At 42.4% G+C, this 27,553-nt stretch overlaps 1 protein-coding gene across 6 annotated transcripts; it reads right to left on the reverse strand.

Annotated features, from left to right (window-relative positions):
- Positions 1–1,604: 1,604 nt before the first annotated feature.
- On the reverse strand, positions 1,605–20,535 carry med25 (mediator complex subunit 25). Of its 6 annotated transcripts, XR_005072992.1 has the most exons (21): positions 20,381–20,535; positions 19,148–19,297; positions 19,011–19,056; positions 18,779–18,903; positions 18,545–18,643; positions 17,921–18,041; positions 17,612–17,768; positions 16,154–16,278; positions 15,929–16,004; positions 15,435–15,697; positions 14,160–14,261; positions 10,646–10,731; positions 10,490–10,547; positions 10,283–10,390; positions 9,508–9,684; positions 4,845–4,961; positions 4,557–4,628; positions 3,560–3,730; positions 3,326–3,443; positions 3,122–3,226; positions 1,605–2,125 (listed from the first exon to the last, which is right to left on the reverse strand). XR_005072992.1 is itself a non-coding variant. In XM_037089800.1 (20 exons), the coding sequence occupies exons 2-20, from the start codon at positions 19,291–19,293 to the stop codon at positions 2,022–2,024; spliced, it is 2,268 nt and encodes a 755-aa protein (XP_036945695.1). In that variant the 5' UTR covers positions 19,294–19,297; positions 20,381–20,535; the 3' UTR covers positions 1,605–2,021. The 6 variants fall into 6 exon arrangements, 5 of the variants coding, with proteins under 5 accessions (XP_036945695.1, XP_036945694.1, XP_036945693.1 ...); XM_037089800.1 differs by lacking the exon at positions 3,122–3,226 and having other exon boundaries at positions 10,646–10,728; XM_037089799.1 differs by lacking the exon at positions 3,122–3,226 and having other exon boundaries at positions 4,845–4,958.
- Positions 20,536–27,553: the final 7,018 nt, after the last annotated feature.

The following is a 27,553-nucleotide window of genomic DNA, read 5'->3' on the forward strand; positions in this document are numbered from 1 at the left end:
ATTCCCACAATTTGTCATCTCACATAAATCATCACACTGTGTTGGAGGCAATGGCACATTTCATGGTACGACCCCCCCTGGGAGAAGATGGAGGACATGGATTGAGAGAATGACACGAGCTACAGTGTCTCATCTACAACCTAAATCCTACATGGACGACTGAAAGAGAAAAACACAAATAACTCAGATTTTTTTTTTTGTAGTCTATATCGACTTCATGAGGGAGCAGTTTTCTGATGTCAAACGACAATGGCAGCACCCATGGGAGGGCGTAGGATGCATTTGTAGTAGACCGTTTGTGCTAATGAATGGAACACTCAGATACGTTTGATATGATTGTAAAAAGTACCTAAAAGTAGCACTCGCGTAAAAGATATTTCTTTAAAATATTAGTTTGGTGAAAATGAAAGCCACTCATGCAAATAGTACTTTAGTAAAAGTATTAACGTTCGACATTAAATGCACTTATGTATTTAAAGTACAAGTAAAGGTAAATCATTACATATATTCACATGTAAACATATCATAGTTTTCTGCTTATTGGAATAAGTGTTTATTTTGTTTTTTTGGATGTTCACAGAATGACATGATTGTGAGTCATTTTTGTCACCACTGCATTTACATGTGCACATCATCATATGGACTTGTGAACAATTTTGCTGTTAATAAAAGTGATGCTGAAAAACGTAAGAACTCAGGCAGGCGCTAATAGCTGGACAGTGAGATAGAGGCCGATAGATGGAGATGGAGAGAGCATCGGGGTGGGGGGGGGGGGAAACTAAGCTGGGCTCCACTGATTAAGGGATGGGAGGGATGAACACCAGCCACTGAGGGACTAGTGTCTATCTGTGTGAGTCCATGAGAAAGCGGGGCCGAGGAAAAGAGCTCAGAAACAAGAACCCACTGTCACGGTATCTTAGCAACCGTCTCTGTCTCCCAGGTGACAGGGACTGACATCACTTCCTGTTAGTGAGTGTGTGCATATGTGTGTGTGTGTGTACACAATGTCCACACATGTAAAAAGAAAAAAAGAAAAAAAAGAAAAAACCTGCACAAATTGATACGTGAATGCGTCAGGAGCGTACGTGCGAGGTTGAGAGGAGTTCATGTGTGTACGTCTCGTGCGCGGCCGGCTCGACTCTGCGGCTTCAGCACACCTGTCACCATCAGGTACATGACAGGAGAGTGCCGTCGGTGAGCAGGATTTAACCTGCACGCATCATTTGTGCACATGAAGGCACGTTTAGAAAACAGACTGTGGGCATATATGCGGAGTCTCTGCCATGTGCGCATGCGGTCAGCCTCATTGTACGTTATGCCAAGGGAATCATGGCCAACTGATGCCATCTGGTAGGACTACTTGGCACAAGGGGACTCTCTATGGTTCCACGACATATTGGAGTAGTTAAAATTAACACTGTGACACTATTTGGCAGAAAAAGACACTGAACTATCTATTACTGTGTCTATTTCAGTCTCTCTCTCACCTTAAGGGTCCAAGCTGCATTCACACAGGAGGAAGCAGGACCGTGGAGTCTCTGGCTGGCCGTCACCAGCACAGCAGCATCATGTGCACAGCATCAGCAGCAATGATGATCAACATCTTCAGTCGCCTATGCGTCATCATTTTTATTGAATCCTCATAGAACAACTTTATCAACAATAATAAAAAAAAGAAATCTAACAGGAAAAAATAACACTATTTCAGATAAAATGCAAAACTTATAGAAAAGGAGTTTCCAGAAGCGTAACATTGTTGTTTGGTTTGGCTTCATCCAGGATTAGCGTGCCGTTGGTTTTGACCATTCTCGTGAAAGAAAAAAAAAAAAAATGAATGCTTGCATTGTCTGCCCCAAATTAACTCAGCTGCTCAGTGCCGTAGAAACAGGAGAAGGAGAAACCACTCATGATTCGTTTCTTAATTATGTTGAGTATTTGTAATAAAGCAACAGAGCCGATGTATGTGCTCAAGCAGACGGCGATTCAACTCAGAACACAGCTCCTTAGTCCACAATGTTCAGTTAGATAAGGTCCATGAGGATTTCATCCTCCATCACACTGGAGACTTGGGGCATCCCGGACTGCGGTACAGCGCCTCTTTGACCTCCAGACATCAGGATCTGACCTGCACACAGGGTTGGGAGTTATGGTGCCGGGTGGAGAGAGAGAGAGGAATATAGTGATAGCTACAAGAGACAAGCGCTGTCAGGTTTTAAAGGTTTCAAGTTCACCAAAGAATTAAGAGTCAGTCATTCATTCATCTCACCCGCATGCCTACGGAAATACGGGTAAGGGTCCATCACCTACAAAACACCTTTACCCCTTTTTAAAACCTAACTTACCTAACACTGGATTCTAAAACCATCAGTTAAAAGGCTGGCTACCAAAGTGAATTCATATTTTTAGTAATGGAAATCATCAAGAGATAGAGCTAAAAATCAATACATACCACGAGTGTGCCACGACTTCTACAAACTTTTTCAATCAATATAAAAAAGTTTTACAAATATGAATGTATGCAACTTTCTGGAATTTAATATATTTTTCAAGCCTTTGCAAGTTCTGTTTTTTGTTTTGGATGGGTGGAAAAAAATAAAAAGTACTGTATGCTTGGAAGTTAATGTGTAGTAACGTAGAACCTGCGTGCAGTGTAGTAAATGGGATAAAAATATATTAAAATACAGCTGCTCTTTAAGGCCTTTCTGTCTCCATCTTTGGATGCCTGATGCTGCAGTTGCATTGAACGTGAAAAGGACTCGACCTCATGGGACTTTTCTAGCCACGCGAGTGTTTGGAAATTCCTTTAGCAGGCACATAGGAAATCCGCGCTGGCAGAACTCTGACGACACCTCTGCTGATTTACCGCAGATTTTAAACAAACAGAGATGCTGCTTCTAAAACTCAACATTAACATCTCTCCACCCCCTTGTGTATTTTCATGGCAGTTAAGTGTTGTTTTCAGTTTGCTTTAAGATCAAAGTTAGTGGCGCGGCATGACAATATGTCAAGAATTAGGTTTACTGCAGAGGAACTGAGGCGGGGGTGGGGACATTTGTCAACATGGATAACTGCGAGGAATCAGGCGAAGAGCGCTGAAGTGTGTCAGCACGTGGTGGACTACCTGAAGAGGTGAACAGTGCTGGAGAACTGAAGTCCCTCATGTTGATGATGAAACAAAATCTCAAATTCTGTTTGGGCCTGCCTTTTAGATATCAACTGTGTTAACCTGCAATGAGTACATTTCCAGACCTGTATTCTTAAGTTTCATATGTACGTAAGTGTAATGTCTAAACTCCTTCCACCACTGTTGGGGGTGCTTGCTGACCTGCCAAGGGCTGCCTCCACTGGCCCTGCATTTGAGCCCCCCCTCCTGGTGTGGGATGGACCAGTTGCTGCCCTATCTGGTGAGACATCATGTTCGACATGTGGGACACTCCACCCTGCTGTGGAGACACAGAGACAGAAGAGCCACGTCAACCTTGACAAGAAGAGCACTTACAGTCACTTAATAACCAATGAGACGCGTGTTGATTCCCTCAGACATTTGTTGCGCTCTCACCGGCTGCTGTTGGCTGAGGAGGAGACTGCGGAGCTGTGGATTGGCTCCTGGGTTTGAGAGGCGGAGGATGGGGCCCTGGGCCTGGGCTTGTCCGCCTTGTGCGACCTGGTTGGGTGGAGCGCCGTTGACTGGCGGCTGTTGGTTGGATGGTCCGGTTGCTCTCATTGTCATCTAAAAAGGAAAGTTTAAGATGTTTTACGCCACATTCATATCATACAGGACGTACGATTATGGACTGGTTATTTCATGAAAGTACAAGGATTATCCCTGTAGATTTCCTGTAGTTGGGGTTAACTTTTATAACTTAACAAAAGGTGTTTACCACATTAAGGCTTATATAACTGATGCTGTTTAAGAGTATTTAAGGACAAACATGAAAAGACAAAGTCTGTCTTGTCTGTTGGTTTTGTACATGTCACCTCATGCTCAGCGCAAACAGTACCTGTTACATAAAATACAAATGTATGCATGCAAGTTGTCAATGAAATATGTTTTTTGTTCCCCCATGTCATGCTGCAAGGCGAACAGCAAGCTGACACATGCTGATAGGAAATCGTCCACCAGCGTGATGCGGAGCAGTGGGATGGGAGTGACGGTGTGTCAATGTTACGTGTTTTTGTACATGTTTAATACAGTATTCCTAAACATGTGAAAAGTGACCGAATGTATAGAAATTCCACAAAGATGGGAACATCATTTACATTCAATAAAGAATGGCAACTTCAAGGCTCCAGACTAACTTTTCCCGCTGGGTGCACTTGTGTCCCGACCTCCATTTAGGTGCTTCTTACAGCACATTTTATCACTGGTATGACCAATCAAACTTATTTCTAACAGTCTGCATACCTGTCTTGGAAACATACGCTGTACTAGCACATAAGCTGTGTGCTAATCTACCACTGAATTATGATATAAAGCACTTCAAATTTCATCTAAGAACCAATCAATACACTGAACACATGTTTCTTGAATGTTGAGAGGCTACTGCAGGTCTCACCATGTTGTTCTGCCTCTGCTGCTCCTCCATCATAGAGACCTGACTAACAGGGGGCATGCCCACCACCACAGACTGGACACAGGACAGATCAAAGAGAAGGAGGAGTGGGGGGAAAATGGTGGAAGTGTGAGGAAAAAAAAAGGAGGAGAGTGGAGGAAAGGGTTACCAGTAAGGCATGCAGAATTCAGCGGGCACCGGAGCAGTAAAGGTGTCGACAACAGGCCACGTGAGAGGAGAGCCGGTGTGGAGACACAGGCGGACATGCCAGCACCGAGTGGGTTCACTTACCTGCTGTTGGACGTTGCCGTGGGAGACAGGGATGGGGCCGGGCGGCCTGTTGAGGAAGTTCTGGTTGGGGGCGACTTGACCGGCCTGCATCGGACCACCTCCACCGCCCAGCTGCTGCTTAGAGACACAATGAAACAGCAATACGTTTTTTTTAAACAGGCTCATGCATAAGAATAGAACGTTTTATCAGCTTTATTTATGGAGTCAGCATGCACTCCTCTCCACCACTGTTCCGCTTCACCTCTGTACTCATTAACACCTAGTTACCCAGCACAAATACTTCGTTTTTCCTCTCTGTCATGTTGAGCCTTAAACTGTCTTTTTAGATTTTAAATAGCTCTACAAAAGATGAATTCAGGACCAAAGGTCTGATCCCCAAATACTGTCAGTCTAGGGTTCTGTATTGGGTCCGATGAGAGTGTAAAAAGGGAAACAATACATTTGTTGACTTACTCAAAATCCTCCTTGAGAATGAGTTGGAAAGAGTTTTTTTATGGTGTTCTCAAGCACTTTGAATACTTGTGATTGGGTTTTTTTAATGTGTCACCATTGCTCTGTGTTTGTAACGTCGTATGTAGTGAGTACTTATTCGGTAATGTAGTAAGAAGTTCTCCAAGCCGAAGAGATCCTTCAGTGTGAGAGACAGAAGATGAAACCCAAGTAAGACAAATCAAACTCTGCGTGAAACTACGACTGTGGATGTCATCCCACGTCAGTTAAAACATGAACGGCAAACTGACCAGCCATCCACTGAATAAATACAGGTGTAAATCCTGTTTGTATCGTCATCGTCATCATGAATCTATAATATCTCCAGTCAACATATTTTCTCCATGTAATGGATGTTTGCCGTGCTAACAGCCCTGAGAGTGCTGGGTTAAAACCAAATATTCACTGCCTTTGTTCGAGAGTGTGCAGATGGTAAGTAAGCAAACACAAACAAGGATGTGATGATACACCAGTGGAGATTTAACTTCAAGCACCACCTGCTGAGGTGTTTGCTATTTTGGATTTCACCGTTTAAAACAAACCGAAGCTTGATGACTAAAGCTGCTCGTAAAATCTGGAGCGAATAAAGTCGTATACAATATCCATCCTGTGTTTAAATGGTGAGAACAAAAAAAAAAAAGAAGGAAAAAAAAAAGAAGAAGCAACCTGTTGCTTTCCTTGGCGACAGATTCTGGAAACTCACCTGTAAGGTTCAGAAATATTGTTGAATACTTAAATGGGCACTATGTAGTTTTGGATAAAAAAATCAAATCCAGAATTCTAACATATCCAATATTAATGAGGTAATGATACAGACTCAGAAATATGTATTTTTCCATAAGTGAGTAAACAAGTGGTTCTCAGAGGAAAATAAGGTCGCCAGAACACCGTGTGAGGCTAGAAAGGTGGCGGGGTCCACCAAATGTAAACAAAGTAAAACAATATGAAATTGGTAATTCAGTGTATTAATTTATGAAAACAAAGTGAGTTTGTTTATTTAGCTGGTTTAGGCATCAATAAAACAATCCATCAATGAAGATCTTTTCCCTTTTTCCCCCAAATCTACACAGTGCCTCTGTAAAACTCTGACTCAATTTCACATTTTAATTGCACAGTTCTGTGAAAAGGAAAAAAAAAAAAGCTTAAAAAGGGAAAATAAGAAACTGAGCTGTGGCAGCTTTTGTGTTTCAACACTGAGGGAGAGACAGGGAGGAATAAAAGGTGTTTCATCCCTTCTTTAGGCACAAATTATTAACTACAGATAAAAAAAAATGGCATGATAGGGGGAAAAAATAACAACCACATTCACCCATCCATCTTGCTGAATCGGGACAAATCACCCTGGGATTGAGCTAATGCATGCTGTGTTTTCTGACCAACAATAACAGTACAGCACGCAGCTTTAGGTCTTTTGAGGGAACTAACAAATCGGCTGCCTCTTTCCTCTCTTCTCCTCCTGGCGGTGATTTATCTCCTGTCTTTAACCCAGTAACCTGTAAAATCCCGGATCACGATTTAGGGCCTGCATCACTCTTTCCAGGGCAAAAAACATTCGGTTTTGTCTTGGCTGTAAACAGAACACACCGCAATCTCGTTCCCGAAGAATGCCACTCCAGGGCTTTGCACAGAGAAACCTTAACTACTGGTCCAAATTGAAATTTTAATTACGTTAAGATTGCTGTAGCGCTTCCCTATTAGCAATGCAGCACTGAATATGTGATGATACACAAGAGGCAGAAAAGAAAAAAAATCTTCATTACAATTTCATGTCTTCTGCCTCCTCTAAATGCCCCGATGCTCGTACACACACACACACGCACGCTGCTTCGAGTTACATATAGAGCCAACGTGCTTTTGCGAAGACATGAAATTAGCAAGGTGCAAGTGCAAACGTTATCTCTGCTGATGACGGCAAACTGCGCGGAGAAATGTGATTTCAGTCATGTTAAATGGGACAACAGGCTTAATTTTCAAATGGAGACATACGGCTTCTCTGTGACTGGATGCTGCATTGTTTCAGAGCGAAGCAGCACCCACCCACCAACCCCCTCACCCACCCTTTACTGAATGCCAAGAGCTGGAGTACAGCCCCGTGATGGAAAAGACGGCTAATCCAGGGGACACATTTTAAAATCACCCCCGTCTCCAGGGATGAAGATGAACAAAGACGGGGGAAGTGAAATTTTCATGTCATGTCAACAAGGCAGCAGTGTTTGTTGCCTTGTGCTGAAGTCAGAGAAAAGAGCTACCTTTAGTGCAGAGGGCTGGGAGGAGGGGGGCTCGTTGTCTCCAGATATCCTTCTGCTGTCCCCTAAAGGTACGCACGGACCGCTTCTCCTACAGCGTAGCTCATGTAATGGTTAACATCTGGGGAGGCCGAGCTGAAAAATTCATATCTACCCCAGTTGCTCTTTGTTTAAAGCTGAAATCCATGACTTTCCGCATTTTTGCATAATATAGCGAAGGCAGCGGAGCAAGTGTGAATATTCTGTTGTATGCTTTGCATATTCAGTAAGAAATGCCGTCAGCTGACAAAGTAACGTGAGTGTATTTCTAACTGCTGCGATGACATTAAAGTGCACAGGGATTGCAAAACAAGAAAGGTCTACTAGGGCTGGAACTGATAATTACTACAGTACTGATTCATCCAAATAATCTGCCAAAACTGTGAAAACTGTGGTTTGTCTGATATAGGACTTTCTCAGTCTCTCTCCTCAGGTTTCTCTTCCTTCTTCTCTACGCGAGATGTGGTGGCCACCTGGGAACCTCTCCCTCTCTCCCGATGCCACATATAAACTGGATGTAGTTCGTCATATCTTTATGGCTCCTATATGGATTACTGCTCACTTATGTTTAACAGCCTTCTAAAGGTGTAGCTATACTTTTGTTACCAAAATCTGTATATACTCAGATAAATTTCACTCATTGTCTTGTGTGGCCTGTCCTCGTCCAGGTCACTGTGAGGACGCTGTGTAGCTTGGGCATCGTCAGTCGTCCTTGTCGCTGATATCGACCGATATGAAAACTTTGTGGTTTTATAGAGCACAGTGAAGAAAATGATGCTTGGCTTGATTTATGATTATATCTCCAGTGAAGTTTACCGTTTCAGTGCATTGATGTAATTTTAGACAATAAAGTTATGTCTTATCTCCATTACGCATTTTTGAGGGATGACTGCAAAAAAAAAAAAAAAAAAGTGTACTTATCTGTCCTATATATTGCCAGTGAAATTGTTTTAATCCCTTACATTGGTATTGGCATCAGCTGCAAAAACTAGTTAGAAATAATCTGTTCTGTACCCACAACATCTCCTGAATGTATGTCCTGCCTCGGAGAGGGAAATGGCAGACAGGAGCTCCTGAGTTGTCAAGACCCAAAAAGTGGGTCTGCATTGTACTTTAGGAGAAGTCAAAGGGGAATTTCCACTGAGATGGACAATAATAAATCTAATCTGATTTAGTCTAAGATGTACTAAGTAAAAACAGACAAATTTAAGATATAAGATTGTTTTGGGTGCTGTAGATTAGACAACAAACTTGTTATTTTCATTGATAAATACCAGTGGTCACTTTAAAAAGGTATGTCTACAAAATCTATTGCAATTCAAATCAACAGCTCATGAACAAATTCTACCTTTGCAACATTTATTATGTTCAGTTTTTGGTGATATTGTTGCAAAGATGTGTAAATGTAATCCTTTGTTTACCCTGAAGTCATCTTCAAAGGTGCTGTTGTACATGACCGTATGTTTTCGTTGTTTTTATTAACGTCGAGAGGAAGGCAGAATTTTCGAAACACCTCTGAATACATTTCTATCCAGCACAACACTACTGCTAATTATGACCTCTGTGCTACAGCCTAGAATGTAAATAACACCTCAATGGCAAAGTCACTAGAAACTAAAAAGGTGTGAGTGCAACAGTGAGCTAATGTTAAAGTAGGAATTTAGCTAATGCTAGCCCCATTATCCGCTACTAGTAAGAGAGACGTTAGTGGCTGCTGTGAAGACACTGGGCTCGCCTAAATGAAATGTCAATAACAATGCACCTTAATGCCGTAAACAATGCACCTCAGTTCCCCGGGTGCTCCTCAATAATGCCTTCTCATTATCACCTCCTTGTGGTCCCCCCCCCTCACTAAAACCTCTCTCTCTGTTCCCACTGGCTCCACTCACCGCTCTGTGTTGCTGGACCTGCTTGTGGTTGGTGATGACTTGCCGGATGCCGTTAACGAAGCCGCTCTGGTCGTTGGGGATGAGGCCCATGAATATTCTCTTCTTGGACGAGTAGAGCAGCATTAGCACCCGCACTTCACAGGGCGACGTCGTGTGGGGGAAGTGGACGCAGCCGGCCTACAGAGAGGGTCACAGGGCACATTAAGACCTTGACAAGGGACCCCGGCATAATTACAGGAATGGGCGTGAGCTTGGGGACATAACCTACTCCTGAGCTCCTTTGCCCAATCAAACACATCGGTTTTGAAAATTGAATGCAAATAGTTTTAACTTGATTCGTCTCTGTGCTTTCTCTGGGCTGTAAATCAAATTCAGGCAAAGAGGCAGAGCTCAGCTGGACTGATTCTATTAAAGCCTCTACTATTTCTCACTGGTATTAGCTGGGTAACAATGCACTATACTGACAGAACAACTATAATTATGCTAAAGGTGCTGAATCAAAACTAAACACCACAAGATTTTGTCTGCAAAGCATGTTTAAAAATCACTGCATCTTGCCTGACAGTGACTAAATGTATGGCCTGGAACCCCCTCTAGAGTTTATAGCGCAACACTGCAACTCAACCTCATGAACTGGTGGACAGACGTGGGACCTGCACTCACTTGCCACTCATGGAAAATGTAATGAAGGTGCACTAAATGATGGATGAGCTCAGGGACGAGCAGGAAAACACAGGTTTCTGGCTCAGAGAAAGGTAGTGTTTAACAAACTTACAAAACCACTGGTCATAATGCGGTACAGCCCTTTCAGCGACTCCATGTCTTTGTTGGTGAACAGAAACTGAACCATTCGAGAGTTTCTGAAGAGGTGACCTAAGGTTGTCTGCGGTGAGAATGTACAAAGAAAGATTTAGTTATGCATCATTCATAAAAATGTAACACTTTCACACTTAAAAAAAAGCTGCCCAAAAAGTGGTCTCACCAGTAGCTGCTGTGGAATCAGCTGCATGATGAGCTTCTGTGGCCACTGCTCCGTGTTTCTGGTTAGACACAAAATGGCATGCATTGAGCTGAGAGCAAAAAAGCCCACTTTTTTTCACTGTGGATAAAAGTCTGAAGTGTTTATTTGGATACTCACAGATTTTCCCCTTGGTTAACGTGCACCTGACATGGCAGAGAACGCGTCAGTTTGGTGTTTGAGTCAATGGAAGAGGGTTTAGGCTTCTGTGGGGAATAATACAGTGACAAAGGAGGGGCACAAAAAGCAGTGCATCATTAGTATTCAAGTCTGAAGAACACCTGGATGAAAAATATAACTTTATGGGTATTCCGTTGTCAGAAAAAACAGCTGTCAGAACTACTACACTTTCAATTCAACAAGGTACTAAAATATCTATAAGTTTACATTTCTACCACTGAGGTTCTCAATCAAAACAAAAAAAGAAGTATTGTGGGCTCATGGAAGTTGTTATCTTCAGGTTTTAAGCTAAAACGCTGGAGTTGTTTGAGTTCCTGTTTTGTTTGTCTCTACATACACACACTCCTGCCAACTGCTTGGAATTATTCGACGTATCTAAAGGAGGCTTGTAACATTATATGCTGCATGCTCCAGTAAGGGAAGAGGAAGACGGCTTAAATGTTAAATAGACTTGCATTTCTATAGCACTTTTCCAGTCTACTGACAGCTCAAAGGGCTTTTCAACCCTTGTCACATTCACCTATTCACACACACATTCACACACTGATGTCAGAGGCTGCCATGCAAGGTGCTCAAGGATTCGACTCGGGAGCCGGGGATTCAAACCAGTGACCCACTCCACCGCCCCTTAAAGAGGTGCTGCACACTTCAACATGTTTTCTGAGTTGCAAACTTAATTATATGACTGTTTTCTGGCGAGGGCTGTGTCCACATTCGACCACTGAGCCCATCATTTCCAACAGAGAGAGCAGCTGTGCTCGCTTGTCCAACAGGATTGACAGTGGGTGGAAGTTAGGCCTAAGACCAAATCAGGCATTGTTTAGCGGTGTGGGAGGACACAACATGGTGGGTATCATCGTTTTGTCAGTGAACGCCACCTGGATAGCGCCCAGTTTTTGGGTCTGAACTCAGGAGCAACAGCTCTCTACATGAATCTGCTTGATCTGTTCAATCAAAGTGAAGGAGGTGCAGCTGAGGAGGGTCAGGTGTTCTGATTCACTAGTGGCAAGTCTCAGCCAAGGATTCCTTCCAACCGTCTCTGGGGAAAAAAAACAACTGCTGAACACAAAAGGGAAGACCCAGGGCATGCTGGGGGATTACATCTTCCAGCCGGCCTTGGAGCAGTTGGAAGATACTGCAGAGATGTGTGCAGCCCTGCTCACCCTTTCAGCCATCGTGACCCCAATCAGGACAAGCAATTAAAAATGGATGGATGGATGGACTTTTAAAGACCTGCAGATAACCTGTTCCTTTGCAAAATGTCAAGAGTGAAAGAAAAAAAAGAAGTACTTTCTAAGCGCATCGATATGGCAAGCCCACTGGGGGAAGCCGGCACTCTTCATCTTCAGGGCATCAATATAGGATCAATGACCAATCAATCACATATTAGTCAGGCCCTCTGAAGTCCCTGTGCTATCCATTACAAACGTATTGTGCTTGACTTTCTGTGTGGACAAATGGGTTATCCATTTTCAGGGGATGAAAGATGTAGACAGCTATTCCACAATCCTACATCTACCTTAAATTTGTGGTGGATTAAGAAAATAATGTTAGCTTAACCAATATGAAGAGCTCTTCGTTCAGACAACAAAACCTTTCATGAATTAATGGATTGAAATTCAGCCAAAACAGAAGGAGCCATATTGATAACACTGTACTCAGAGCAAGAGCCAGCCAAGTGCCTTGGCATCCCTTAGAGAGTTTTTATCAACAACCATTTCTTCAAATGAGTTTCAGTGTCTGTAGTGTAATTCTCCCCAACATTACAGATTACTCCAGAGGAGAATCACTTACAGAGCTGAAAGCTTAATGAGTGAGCTGGAGGTGGAAATGGCAGATTAAGAGCAATGCTTCATGCTCCTAATCTGTCCACTCAGGTTGTTTGCAGCTGCACATGCTCACACTTTCATCCCTGCCCATTTAACAGACTTAGATAATTTTGACGAGCAGAAGAGGGGGGACAAGACTGGAGTCGATCGAGGTGATTGATCCGAGCCCGTCCACCAAACACAAACACTCGAGGGCCTCCTGACTGTCGCATAAAAGCCATTAACATCCTTTTTCCTGGCTCAGCACTGCCACTGTAAACTAAATCGATTTGACCTTGGGCTCAACAAATTGTTGTAGGACGGTGAAATGATGTTCAATTAATCATACAGTAGAACAATCAATGACAGGTGGTTATTAAGACTTACCACAGTGATAGGTCTTAGACAGTGGTGATGATCACAAGTTTTGATGATCAGATCCTGCTGGACTTAATTCAAGCTGCCTAATACAGACAGATTTACAGCTGGGATGTCAGACCAGCTACTTCACTAATCCAACATTCAGATATTTTTGGGAAACACACAGCAGATTGATACCTCTCTCATACCTGTCCAGAAAACACGAAACCGGTCATCTTATCTTTAGCATATAGACAAGAAAAAGGGGGAAACAGCTAGTTTGGCTTTGACCGACAGTAACAATATTCTGATGTGTATTCTTGCTTGCTCCAATTGGGGGTCTCCTCATCCGTCAGTTTCTTTTTGTGATCATAGCTGCCTGAGTCCAAAAGTGAAAATTCACATTTTATTCTAATCCAAACTCTCGATTTCTTTCCTAAACCTACCCAACTGCGACTGAAAACTGAAAATATTCCGTTAAATACCTATAAACACTAGATTTAGTAAGTCTGACAGTTAAAATCAGTAAACAAAAACTACAAACTTTGGTCGCCCATGTGAAAGTGAAGCGTAAGATCAGTTCATCTAGCTTGACTTGTGTGTGTAATCAGTCTTTGTGTGGTTTCATCTCTATTGCCTAAAGGCCTGCCCTTTCAAGGATTTCTGGGACAAAACTTCTCCAAATGTTTTTGGAAGGCAGACCGTCACTATTTCTGCACATAGAGCGAGGTCAGATACACTAATTATTGAAAAGCAACATGCAGTCAGGGCACGGGCTGTGACGAGGACAGAGCTCGCCGAAGGGTGCACCGCTACATCCTGCAAAACCACGCCACACTGAGAAAAAAAAACATAAAACCCCGAAAACCAAAACTTGTTGAAAAAAATAAAAATAAAAAAATAACTTAAATTAAAACAAACAAATAAAATTTAACGTACATATCTGAGTGGTAACATTCTCCTCATCTAATTCTCACCATCAAAGAAAATAAGTACATTTCTCCAAACTATTTCTTTAACTGAGTTCTGTCTCCTGAAAGTGGAGAACTAACGATGGAATCCACTGAACTAGGAAGGCTTTCACAGCCTCCAAAACGCTGAGCTTCAACTCTTTATGCTAGTTTTGTGTGGGAAAAAAGACCACTCAAGACTCAGTTGTTAGCACCATAAGTGATCTTAATAAAATGGCAGGAATTGGTCTGGACAACAGTCTCTCTTAAAGGGTTTTTCTAATATTGCTTTACTTTACAGCTTTATTTTAGGAGTCACACTTTACTGAGCGTTACCTCTTGCCACTCCAGAACACCGGTCCACGCTATAATCTTATTGGCCACACCTTGTTGCTGTCCAATCGGATTTGCACTGCCTTGAGGTCCAGACACACCAGGCTGTCGAGAAGATAGAAGTGGAGAAGATCACATGTGGTTAACTCAGAATCAGAAATATGTGTCTTCTTGTCAATTCAGAGCGGGAAGAACACATGGACTACACGATGATTTCATTGATTTACTAATATGAAACGTGTTTCTGTTAAACTGATTGAACTGGATTGTCATAAATTATTCGTTTTGGCTAATTTTAGAAAATTGAATTTATATTACACAAAGTATGTTTTACTACTAAAGAAAAAAATAATGAATGAACTGGAAAGCGGACAAAACAATGACTGTACCCACAGTGATTTCCAGGGAAAAGCGAATGCCGTGTGGTTTTGATCTGTTAGTAGTACTAACATTTAAAATTCATTTTGATATTAGACTTCAGACAGTGCGTTCGTCTGCAAACTCAGCCCCAGGCTGCTGGTGCCTCAGCGTCACAGATTAAAGTCTTGGTTGCATTATTTCTAACTTACATTTGAAAAATATCAATATGGCTTAAACATTGATGGTGTTTACAGCAGGGTGAGAAAAGCAAACGAAATCCTCACTTGGGCGCCATGACGTTATTTAAACACCACTGCACGCTGGCTACGAAGAACTTACAACAGGGAACTCGAAATCAAACAAGGGGTAACAGCAAAAATGTGGCATTAAAGGAGTCAGAGACGAATCAGAAACAAGTTGTCAAAAATGTGACATGTTCAACCCATGTTTCCTTAATGATGGTGACTTCTGGGAGAAGATCCTTAAGTAAAAGTATTAAATGTTTTGGTCTCGTTGTGAATCTTTGGTCTGAACATGGCTTACAACTAACTAATAAACAAGTTATATCTTGTTTGTTTAGTCTGTTCAGAAACAAACGTGTAAAAAGGACAAACATAGTTTAGTTGTTAGACCTTAACTAAAAATAAACAAAAACCTTCTCCCAGCCTTTGTGCTAGGCTAAGCTAATCATCTGCTGGCCTTCTATTTACCAAACAGTTATTACAGTGGTATTGATCTTCTCATCTCACTCTTGGCACAAATGCAAGTATGTCTATCTTCCAAAAAGCTGAACTATTCACTAAATTGCTGTATTTGCCAAATGGACTGTAACTGAATACACAGGTCACTGAGCTGCTGAAGTGGAAAACCCCAATGATAAAGGGTGTTGCTGGTTTTATTTTGATTGTCAAAACTCACCATGTTGGCCTGTGCTGAAGACACTGCGGACTGATTCGGCGTGGGTTGCTGCTGTGGCTGGGCCTGCGGCTGCTGATTGGGTACAGCCTGTCCTGGGGGCGGGACTGGCTGCTGCTGATTTGGAGTAACTTGTTGCTGCGGCATCATGGGCTGCGTTGCTGTAGTGACTGTCGATATGCTGGGCTGATTGAGCTTCACCCCAGCGACTGATGGGATGGTTGGCTGACCGGTGAATGGAGCACCTTGACTGACCATTCCTGGGACTGGAGGAAGGAGCGGGAACATAAGAAACATATTCCACACTTATTTTTGATAACTTTAATCAATTAATATGACTGATTAATTATTAGTAAACTAAGAGATCCTGTTATTTAAGATTCCTGTAGATGAGCACAAAAAATATGTCTTACTGTAATATTCAACAGTCAGACTTAAGAGACTAAAAGCTAACATAAATTGTTCACAAAGGCCCACAGAGTCCACCAGTAACTCACAACGACTCTTCTGGCTGTTGGCTGCCTCCACGGCCATCTGTGCAGCCACCTGAGCAGCAGTCATGGGGGGGGGATTCTGTCAGTGAGCAGATTAAAGGAAGACAATGTGGGTGAAAACGTTTTAGGGAAGGAACATAAACACCGCTGTCTGAAACAGAGCCAAGAGCAGGCGGCGGGAATTAGTCTCCAGACAGCCTTACGCTGTGTGGCTGCTGTCCCCTTTACCTGATAAGGGTGGGCTGTGTTAATGGGTGGAGGGGCCTGTGAAGCTCCACCGTGAGGCTGACTGACAGGCAGCGGCTGAGGAGGGAGGACAGGTTTGAGCGGCCCGGGTCCTCCACCTGAGGAAACTGGAGACAGACAGTGGGATGAGCTTAGAGTTCTTACACAGTTCTTAGACAAGCATTTACTCCCACTGTCGGAGTGAAATAGTGTTGTGCTTGGCTAAAAGTTAAAAAAAAGACAAATTTAACAATGAATTCCCTCCTACACACAGAAAAGTGTTGGAATAACCATTATGAATAGTTCATGAAGTTGTTATTTACAACAGTTTTAACTTTAGCAAAGTAAAGAATGATTTCTCATAATCAATCATCTTACAGAGGAAACGAGTGACATTTTTAATATCTCCAGAATAAATCAACACATGGGAAATTAGCAATTCATATCTTACAACTATATTAGTAATAATGTGATTATAAAAACCGTCCAGAATTAAACAAAAGCAAAATCAGACTGGTGGGAAACCTGCTGCAATAACAGGGACAGAATTTAGCACAACGAAAAAGCCCAGAGAACAAAGATGCATGGGAAGAGATAACATAAATTTGGGTTTTACTCTTGTCATCTGCCAGCACTGACAAATGCAAAAAAAAAAAAAAAAGTGGTGTAACATCCTATCAAAGGTGTGTCTGGAGATAAGAAGCTTACAAGAATGCAGCTGCTACAACTGAGAAACTGTAAACCTGAACTGCACTATTGTTGATTATAAAGAATTTTATACTGTACCGGCATTCCAAAACTCTTCCTGTCTGAGAGGGTGTGTGCCTTTCTCTGTCTCCATAATGTGAGCGAGTTGGAAATTATTTATGTAGCACAAAAAGTAACAATATGCTTAAAAATATATCTTTTTAATTTTGACACACTGCAGCCATCTAGGGTAATTACTGGCTCTGCCTTACCATCATAAGAGACCTTAACAGGTCTCTTCAAGAGATTTCTTTCGGAGGATTTATATTATTAAGCTGCAATGATAGTTTTGACTTAGTAGACAAACTTGACAAATAGCTTGGACTTTGTGGTCTTCTTATTTCTGCATTTTCCTCCGCCCCCCTACCTGTGCCCTGGAAATCGATCACCATATTGAGATCCATACTCCACTAATTCCTTAAAAAAAAGCCACTGAACATTCAACTTCTTCACCAGCTACTCACAAACGCTGTTTATCAATGTATAACATCTGGTTTGTGAAGCAATATCTACTGCCAGCTGTAGGGTTTTGTGATAATGTTCACTAGAAAAATTAGCTTATTCAGGATAAGATAAGATTTTAAACTTAAGAACCACAATCATACAATAAATATTGTTAAAATGTTCCTCACCATCTTTCAGAGGACACTTTAATTAATTTGGACAAAGTGGTCTGAGCTCAAGGAAAACAAGCTCTTAAATGATGTCTCTCACCAGGAAGTGAGATGCCTCTGACGAGGACCATGTGGAAGGGGTCCTGACTGTAGTCTGGATGGGGTTCGACTGCACCTCCAACTGGAGACGCTCGCTCAAACAAAGCTCTTAGTGCGGGCAGTTTCCGAGGAGCCACCACTGAGAAATGAATTCCTCTCTAAGAAGAAATATAAAGTATAAATATATTAAGCAATACACATTCAATTTGCTTTTACAGATTATTGATATAGCCTCATTCAAAGGGTAATTGGGACAAAGATTATTACACAAATATGTTATGTATAAGTTGCAATATCAACAATAACTCACATCTCTGATGATTTTGACCAAGTTGTCGGCTGTGCAGCCGGTGTAGCTCACACTCTCCACAGCAGGAAGCAGATATGGAGGAGAGTTACACAGCAACACACACACCTTGTGGGTTTGACCTCTGGCAAAGGTAGGAAAGCAGAGAGAGCAACGTTGAGGTTTCAATCACTGACAGCGCCCCTGTAGGAGTAAATTACTTATGGATTTCTTAACTCATTGAGGATTTCTTCTTAGACTCACATTTAATGATTAATAGTTTAGAGGATACTTCATTATATACTTTATTATGACCAGCCTATGGAGGGCACCAGAGGAGCTACAGGTCAAACATGTCCATGTCGGCTTCATCACTCAGTTGTGGTGGTTATTTCAAGAAGCTGAAGTGTTGTCAGTAAACTTGTTTACAGCAGCTTCAAATAAGACTCAACATGTGTGTCTTTATTCATGGTTCACTTGTCATTTATGGCTGAGCTATGTCACTGAGCCAGTACTTTGCCATTACTAAGCAAAAGAATGACAACAATGTTGACCATTAACCGGGTCTTTCCCAACATGCTACCAAAGATTTCTTTACTTTATGATGACTAAACAGGAGCAATAGTAAAGAGATTGTTCTATACTTACATTTGCTCCCTCATCTTCTTAAAGTCATCAAAGAGCTGCAAGGCCACAGAGAGTCCCTCTGCAATTAGACTACAGCTCTCTGCTCCACCTCCCATGAACCTTTGTGAAAAAATAAAAAATAAAAGGATAATTAAATACTTGCAGAAAACAAAGAGTACTGTATTATTTATCTCTGTTATGAGAAAAAAGGCAATAAATATCCACGAGAATGTCAGATTTGTAATAATCACTTACTGGATGTTGTCGATCCACGAAACAAACTCAAAGGCAGAGCTGGTAGGTGCGTGACACTGGACATATGACTCTGGAGCGCAGTCCACTGTGTTGAATACCACAAGACCATACTGTGTCCCTCCATACTAGAAGGACAAATGAAACAGGGTAATTAGTAGTAATATCAAAAAAATGAAAAAATCCCAAACATTCATTCTCTAAAAACCTTGCCCCAAAGAAAGAAACCACTCACATCTCCACCAAAATCTGTTTCTGCTGGAGGCCCTCCATTGAAATATCTACAGAAAAGAAAGGGAAAGGGATTTACACTTAAGAATATGAATAATAAAGAAGTCATTTAGCAAATGCAGGGTCTTTTAGCACTCTTACTCAATAGCTGGAAGTATGTAATTTTTCCTTAAAGATTCAAAGTAAGGTCCCAGATTTGCCGTCCCTTCGATGACAAACACCACATCAGCCACCTGGTTGGTCCCAGGCTTAGTGGACGGTTCCATGAGCCCTGAACCTGCCACCATGGATCTGGACAAGAAGAGGGGACAGATTATTTAAGACTTAACTTGATTATGTGACAGACATCTATGGCTGATGAGAAAATCTACTGCAGGACCAAGAACTTTACATTAATTTAAGGTAAAGTTCATTATGTTTTTGTTTCTTTATAAAAGCACTCAAATGCTTGAAATTACTTAGCGCTCTGAAAAACTGCAATTACATTGCCGGGTGCCATTCTGTAGGACACAGAAAAAAACACATTTAAGTCATAATGTGAGCTTGCTTTGGTAACTTCTCTCTATTTGTTGATAATAACGACAACACGTACGTAAAGCATCACACATGTACATGAAGGGCACTTTCAACAATCAGTCCGCTCTTTTTCATACATCATTAATCCTACATATTACACTGGTGAACAGCATCGACAATGAATCACTATAAAAGCTGAACTAAAAGAAGCACAGGGCAGCACCATATGGTAAAACCCTACTCTTTGACAAATATTGCATTTACCCTATGATTCACGACTGTTATGAATTAACATTTTAGCATCACACATTTTAATATTCTATATATAAAAAAAACACCAATACACGAATAAAATCATGATGATGTGACACTTGTTTGCGTCCGTACCAAGCACACGTTTTATTACATGTGCAGCACTGCAGTTCTCCATCATGATACTGCTTTGTCACTCATTTTTTGCTTCTTGCGACAACACTACCATTACCATAACATTTCTAGTTAAGAAACCCTGTATGTCGCTTCAAGTTCTGCTAAGAAATTAGTAAATTAGCTAGCTAAAGTGATGTGCTACTTGACTAGCCTGGCTAAAATGTTGATATTATCTAGCCTAACTCAATGCTAAATAAAACCAATCATCCCTGACTGACAGTTACAGCTCAATACAGTCGCTAGGTAGAGTTAGACAGCATGCAAACGAAAGTAAAAACATTCAGAACAGCTGAAACAACTGAGCTGCATAGGGCTTTCATTTAATGCTAGCTAGGTAGCGTGAACGTCACTAAGCGATTTAAGCTAACATGGTGGAAAATAAGCTGAACTAGCCGACAGCCATCTTGATAGAAAGTGCTGCGGACCGACCTGGTGGTATGTTGCCTTCGGTCGAAACGCGGGTTCAGCTCAACACAAGTACAGCATAAAAATCTGCTCGAATTAGCTCGAACTTGTCACTCTGCTGTACTGCTAGCATAAGCGTTTGTTGTATTTTTACCGGAAGTGACAAGCACCCCCCGCCCACAAATGTGACGTCACGACCATCTTCTTCGTCGTTTTTCTCCCGGGTGGAGTGCTGCCTTCCTTCAGGTCAGAATCGTGAAGAACAACCTCATTTTCACATATGCAAACAGAAAAACGACCTCATGGTTGTCACATAAGTTTATTATCATCGCACAGGTAAGGTAAGGCAAACTCATTTTTGTTTACCTAAGCAATAAAAACATCAAATCAATGCGAGATACAGAGTATCATATAAGGCAATAGGAAAAACACACAATGGGTCACCCAAGTCGTGCAGCTACACTTACAAGGTATGGATAAATTGCCCAGAATTATAACTAATCCTGAGGGGCAAATAGTAAGACCTTAAAGGATAAATTCACCCAAAAATGAAAACTCAGTCATTATCTGTTCATCACCGTGCCGATGGAAAGTCAGGTGAAGTTTCGTAGTCCACAAAGCATTTCTGGAGCTTCATAGTAAAACAGCATTGCTGCATTTCTCCAAACAGCTGAAGTAGATGGGGACTCGTTTTAATTAATTAATTATATTGATTTAAAGGAGATGTTATTTACACCCTTTTCCAAGACAAATTCTTCACTGTAGCTTCTAAGCTACAAGCATTCTGAGGTTTGACCGTATGCCTCCAGGATGTAAATGATGTCTTTTCAAATCAGTGGGATGGTGCATGTTTTGTCCAGTCCAAATTGTTAAAAACAGAATAAATCTTGTGCGTCCGTAGGGGTTCGATTTGTTCAAAATCTGTGGCTGCATTCGTACTGAGCTACCTGTAAAACAAATGTGTTCCCCAGAGTCTCACACAGCCTCACTGAAGCCCGGAGACATGAGGTCACCACTGAATATTATCTTCGCCTAAACCGCTTCACCTCACCCCATTCGAGCGCTCCGCCAGTCCTGAGAAAGGTCATCTGTTATTGTATCTGCCTCAAATCGATCTTATGGCTATCCTGAGGCAGAGAGAGCAGTGGGCCGACAGACAAACAATCTTCAAGAGTGCAGTATAAGAATCTGAAAATCCTGGGTGAGAAAGAACCAGCACAAGATCATGTTCAGATTTGTCTCATAAAAATCAAACATGTTTGATTAAACCATAGAGCCGGAGCAAGTCTGATACCCGATCTGGACGGGAGAGATTTTTAATCATGAAGCTGAACATGTTCCTGCTGCTGCGTGAACAGCGGCAGAGTCGATGCCACTGCTAGTAGACCTACCAGACTCCAGCCCGTCCTGAATATTAACCTTCAGCTTGTTTCTTGCAGTGAGCGCACTGAAAGTTTGAAACATGCCCTTCAAAAAAAAATCATGCAATATGTGTCCATTTGATCAAATCTAAAAACTTAAAATGAGATATGAGGCTTCACAAATCTGAACTTAGTCGACTTATATGTCATCAGCTTTCTTGTGAAAATACTGCCTGGAGCTCAGTGAGGTGTTTTTTTTATTCCCCACAAAGTACAAATTCCACTAGTAATTTCCAGGGTGAACAATCATGTCAGGAGCTTGGAGTGAAATTCCTGACATTGTTTGTTTCACGTGCCTTTCATGACTTGTGCAAAAAATGTCACTCTGCCCGCTCAAGTCAGATAATTAACAGTCATTTATAACAGGCATATATATAAACCATTGTGCCTCGTGGAAAATAAAACATCAGAGACAGTGATTCATATTGTTTTTACTCATTTAATATGTTTCAAAAAATATCTGCTGCTTATTCCAGGCGACCTTTCGCCCGCATACTCCACCTTGGTCAAGTGAATTCTTCTTTTACATCTGAAACAGAGCTCTCTGCAACAATGCTGGGCATTTTTTCAATTGCTGTTGAACCAGATCTCCAGGAGATGTCAGCAAATATCCGCACTGAGGAGAGCCGATGCCTGGTCAACAGATCCAAGGTTACAGATTGTGACTTAAAGGGGCCTTTTCTTCACGGAGCATCAGAAAGCCTTGAGATGGTAATTCTATAGAATGTGCACCAATTTTAGAATAAGTAAAGTTGCAAAAAGGAAACATCCCAGGGACAATAATCGCCATGCTTTGTACCGTTGTGACATGACTTGAAACACTGAAGGTGGTTTGTCGGGTTTAGCTGGTTTGCATGTTCCTTGTATCCTGTTTTTTTCTATTTGTTTCCTTCCATGTAACCCAACACTTGCAAATCTCCCCGAAAAACCCAGATCTGAAAACAAGAAACATAATTACAACAGCAGCTATCAGCACGCAAACCCGCTGTCAGATCGTCACAATACACCAGAGGCTAACCTGTAGTTGTAACACATCGGTGCATTCTGTGTGTGCGTGTGTGTGTGTGTGTGTGTGTGTGTGTGTGTGTGTGGGTCCAACAATAGCATCTCCTCCCCTGTGGCACTGGCAGCCAGTCAGCTCAGCCCAGCACTCAGCGAAGGGTTTCAGAGCTCATCAAACTCAAAACCTCCCACAGAAACAATGCTCCATATCAATTTAACCCAAATTCTAGGGAGGGCAACAAGCTGTGGGCTCAAGCGGCTTTTTTTTTTTCCCTTCCATTTGGGGCGCCAGCAAACTGGGCCACATCTGGAGCCCGAAGAAAAGTTCATGCGAGGGAGGGATTGTGCCCGAGGCTAACCCCCTGAGATGCAAACATTACCCCTCTACCACCCACAGAGCTTTTTATTCTGACTGAGCTACGTGGCCAAATGAAACTGACAGAATGTTTATATGTGTGTGTGTGTGTGTGTGTGTGTGTGTGTGTGTGTGCATGCGTAGGCACCCTTTTACTTTGCAACTCTGACGCTTTCTGCAGCTCAGAAGGATATACTCTGTGTCTCGCTGCTTTGAACTTCGACGCACACAGCGCCAGCAGTTGCCAAGCAATTACAGAAAGCCGGCTCTCTGGAAAATCAGACGATATTTATTTATATATACATTTTTTCCCATTTTGTTTTTTTTGTTTTGTTTTGTTTTGTTTTGTTTTGGACCGAGAATGACACGATAAAATATGAATGAGAAATATGGTCGGTGCCTCGCCGTTCCATGTCTGCGAGGTCCAGGTGGCGTGGTAAAGACAATCCGTCTCCTGACCGCGGTACCCAGCTGGGACGCTGAGGGCCAGATGGTCCTCTCACAACAGGTAATCACAGCCAGCATGCTGATACACTGACATCCACACAAATGGGTTACCACAACTACCCAGAGCAGTTGGGATGCTGGGATAGTACCCTCGCCTGCCAGTCTCTGGGGCTTTTACTATCCAGTTTGACACCGGTGCTGTGCAGCGTTATGAGAAGGATGAAACGCAAACTTTCTTTCCTTAAACTGCAATCTTTTACTTTGTAAATAAAATCCCTTTTTGGCATCCCCCATTTGAAGCCTTGAAAGCTCAGAACTGTTCAGTCGGTTCTTTATACTTCCATTCCTTAAAGGCTCCCTGTGTAGTTTAGGAGAAGAAATTCAAACTCAGAATTTTAATGATAATGAGGTGTATCTGATGTATCAATGAGGTGATTATGCAGACTCAGAAATATTGATCTTTTCCTCAGGTGAATAAGCAAGCCGTTCACAGAGGGAAACTGATTGTTTGAAGGTAGAGAGGTGGCAGGGTCCACCACATATAAACACAGTAAATCGAAACAAAGAAAGTTTCTTCAGGCAAAAAAAAAAAAAAAAAAAAAAAAAGCAGTCAGAGAAGATCTTTCTCATAAGACTCACATCTCAAAAATGTTTTGATTCTTTTATTTAGTTTGTCAAGAAAATGAGTCATCAGCATCCCTCATGCAAAGCTGTAACGTTTAAGGATGCTTCACAGAACTTCTTCCATAGAAACAGTTTACGGAGAAGGTCACATCCTGGGGCCCGGCTCCCGTATTAATTCACTTTCCCCCTGCAGAGGCAAGCTACTTTAATACTCCTCTACCGGTTGAGGTTTTCCACTTGCATGCTTTCTTTGAATTCATTATTTTGAAAGGTTCGGGGTATTATTTATAGTGTTGGAAAAATAAAATGTTAAAAACTGTGTACGTGGCATAATAAGCGGTCTCGTAAAAAGGTCGGGAGTCCCTTTTTTTTTTTTTTTTTTCGCGGTGCGCTTTCCAGACGAGAAGTTTGGAGGGGCCCTGTCACGAGAGGTTTTTCCTTCTTTAAGTGGTCGTGGTGTCAAGTGAGCTTTGACGCATCACGAGATTCAGACACATGCAGATGGTCCTCAAAACCTCAAAAGTATCACCCAAAGCCAGTGCATTCATCTTTGATGACGCAAGGGGATTCATTATCCTGATGTTTAATAATCAGATATATTAGCAATAAGGGCTAATGCCTCGCTGTCAGCTTACTTTGGATTAATCCGTCCAGTGTGATGCAAACAGCTCTACATTACACTCACAAACCTCCCCCGGTCTCTAACTTGCTCCCCCTCCCTCTCTGCCTCTTTCAGCTCACTGAACTGAGTGAAATGTCTTTCCGACTAAATGATTTTTTTTTTTTTTTTTTTTTTTTTGCACGGTGGGAACGTTGCCATGGAGACAGCAGCCCACCCCCTCCCTCCCCAGCCCCTCCTCCCACTTTTCTCTCTCTCTCTCAACAGTCTACAGCATTAAAGCTGTGCTAACTGGTGCGTCGTCACATGTGTGTGTGCACGTGAGAGTGTGTGTGTGTGTGTGTGTGTGCGTCGCGCTCTTGTTGAACTGTGAACGCTGTCAGTGTGCTGCAGGTGCCCTATGATGAGTGTGTCTATATACAGCCATCCTCCTCCAGCCTCCTGTTCCCACCACACACATCCTGCATGCAGCTATCCCCCTCTCTTCTCCAGGTTTTTCCCGTTCCTCCTCCTCCTCCTCGTCTCTCTCCTCCTCCTCACTGGCATTCTCCTGCTCTTCATCCTCCCTCATTTGTTTAATCCTCTCCCACTCCTCCTTTCTCTGTCATACCCCTGCACATCTGAGCTCGGTCTTCCTCCTCTCCTTCTCCTGCTCTCTCTCTCTGCTCGATCACCGCTGGTGTGTGTGCGTGTGTGTGTGTGTGTGTCTTTGCCTTACCAGGAGATAATAACCACATGACAAATAATATGAGTGTTTTAAAAAATAAAGGGGCAGACAGAAGCGAGGCAAGGGAGGCCAGATGGAGAGAGAGAGAGCACACACACACTGGACTGGGCAGCCGTGCTTCCATTTTGCATTTAGGCAAAAAAAAAAAAAAACACGGCCACAATAAAGAATTCATGACAAAGTGGCTGAATAATTACACACGATGTAATGCACAGCAGAAAAAAAGAGAGAGTCAGAGAGCTCCGGAAAAAGTTCAGGCCGCTTCTGTCCAGGTAGAGTGTCTTACCTTCCAGGCCCCCCGAGTCAAATATAGACCGTGTACATCTGAAAATCCCCGGGGCCCCTTGCGTTTTATATATTTAGCACACTGCCTGGGATGTGTGACAGCAGCTTCACCACCTCTTCTCTCTCCTCCCGTGGAATTGAAAAAAAAAAAAAAGAAGTCAGAAAAAAAACACGAAAGCTGGATGATACATATCCTTTATTTCCATTATCATTGCTTCAGCCACACTGTTAACTTACACATTCACCTAAATCCTGCGACCCGGTACAGCTGTCCTGACTGAAACGATCGCCCTGACTTGAACCCCTCACTCAAATTCTCAGCTTTAAATCAATAAAAAAGTAAACCTCTTGAGTAAATCATATATAAAAAAAAACAACAAAAAAACAATTGAAAATCAAAAAAAGACAAAAAAAAAAGAATACCAATTCGAGAAAGATAAATACAGCATAAACAATGTTACTTCATCATCGTTTGTTTTCGACCACAGAGATTAAACAATTGCTAGGTCTCCATTGAGTCGTCATTAGTAGTATTAGTATCAAGTTCATTGTCAGATTTTTGCTTAAAGCATCACTTATATAATTTTTCATTGCATCAAGTTGACATCATTCATGTTAATATAAGCATGCAAACATGTTTCCCCATGACCATTCAGAACTGCACTAACACGAGAAGACAGCGAGAGACAGAGAGAGAGAGAGAGAGAGAGAGAGAGAGTGATAGAGGGGCGTACACAGGGAGAAAAAAAAAAAGAGGGCAAGATGGAGAGATGCAAGATTGCGAGAGGGAGCGGGAAGGTGGGGGAGAAAGAAAATAGAGCGAGAAATGGATAGGTGAAGGTTAGGTGGGGATGGTGGTGGCAGAGGAGCGGGAGTAAAAAGGCAAGCGGGGTCGCTGGAGGGGGAGAATGAGTAATCAGACAGTAATCAGACAGACAGAAACGGAAAGGAAAGAAGAGGGAGGGGAGGGGGGGGATGAGAGAATGTGCTGGTTCCACGATGGGTTCTGTAATCTATCACCGGGCAGGAACACAAGGGGCTAAACAGGGTAGACACAAGCAGAGAGAGAGACAGAAAGAGAGTGAGGGAGGCTGGGAAAAGAGAGAGAGTTATGGGTGCCTCGAGACCGATGGATCGATACCATATCTACTTATACAAGCTGGTCAATAATCCCCCCCCCCCCCAACAACACTCGATGCTCGCCCCCCCGATATGATGCAAACGTGTCGCCTCAGCCAGATCGAGCACACCCTGATTCAAAGGTGAAGAGAAAGAAACCGGATCCCTCCCTCTAAACAACACACACACACACACACACACTTGGTGAAAACTGTGTGTGTGTGTGTGAGAGAGAGAGAGAGAGAGAGAAAGAAAGAGGATGAGAGAGAGAGAGAGAAAGAGAGAGGATGAGAGAGAGAGAGAGAGATGGCAACGGTAGCAATACAAGTAGCTGTAGTGAGGTGTCGTACTGTTGTTTTGCTGAGGTTACAGTAGTAGTCGTAGCGTTTGACAGACGCGGCTCCATAAGTCTGTCTCGGCTTACACACAGGAAGTGCAGAAAATTCCAGGCGCTTGTTTGTTTGTTTGTGTTTGTTTGTTTGTTTGTTTTCTTCCTCACAACACCTCCTCCTCCCTGTTGTCTTGCTTTCAGGGGGAATCTAAAGAATTTGTCATGATCTGATCTGCAGGCCGTAACAAATGAGCCTCAGATGGTTTA

This window comes from Acanthopagrus latus, chromosome 23 (genome assembly GCF_904848185.1).
Source record: "Acanthopagrus latus isolate v.2019 chromosome 23, fAcaLat1.1, whole genome shotgun sequence".
Classification (NCBI taxonomy): domain Eukaryota; kingdom Metazoa; phylum Chordata; class Actinopteri; order Spariformes; family Sparidae; genus Acanthopagrus; species Acanthopagrus latus.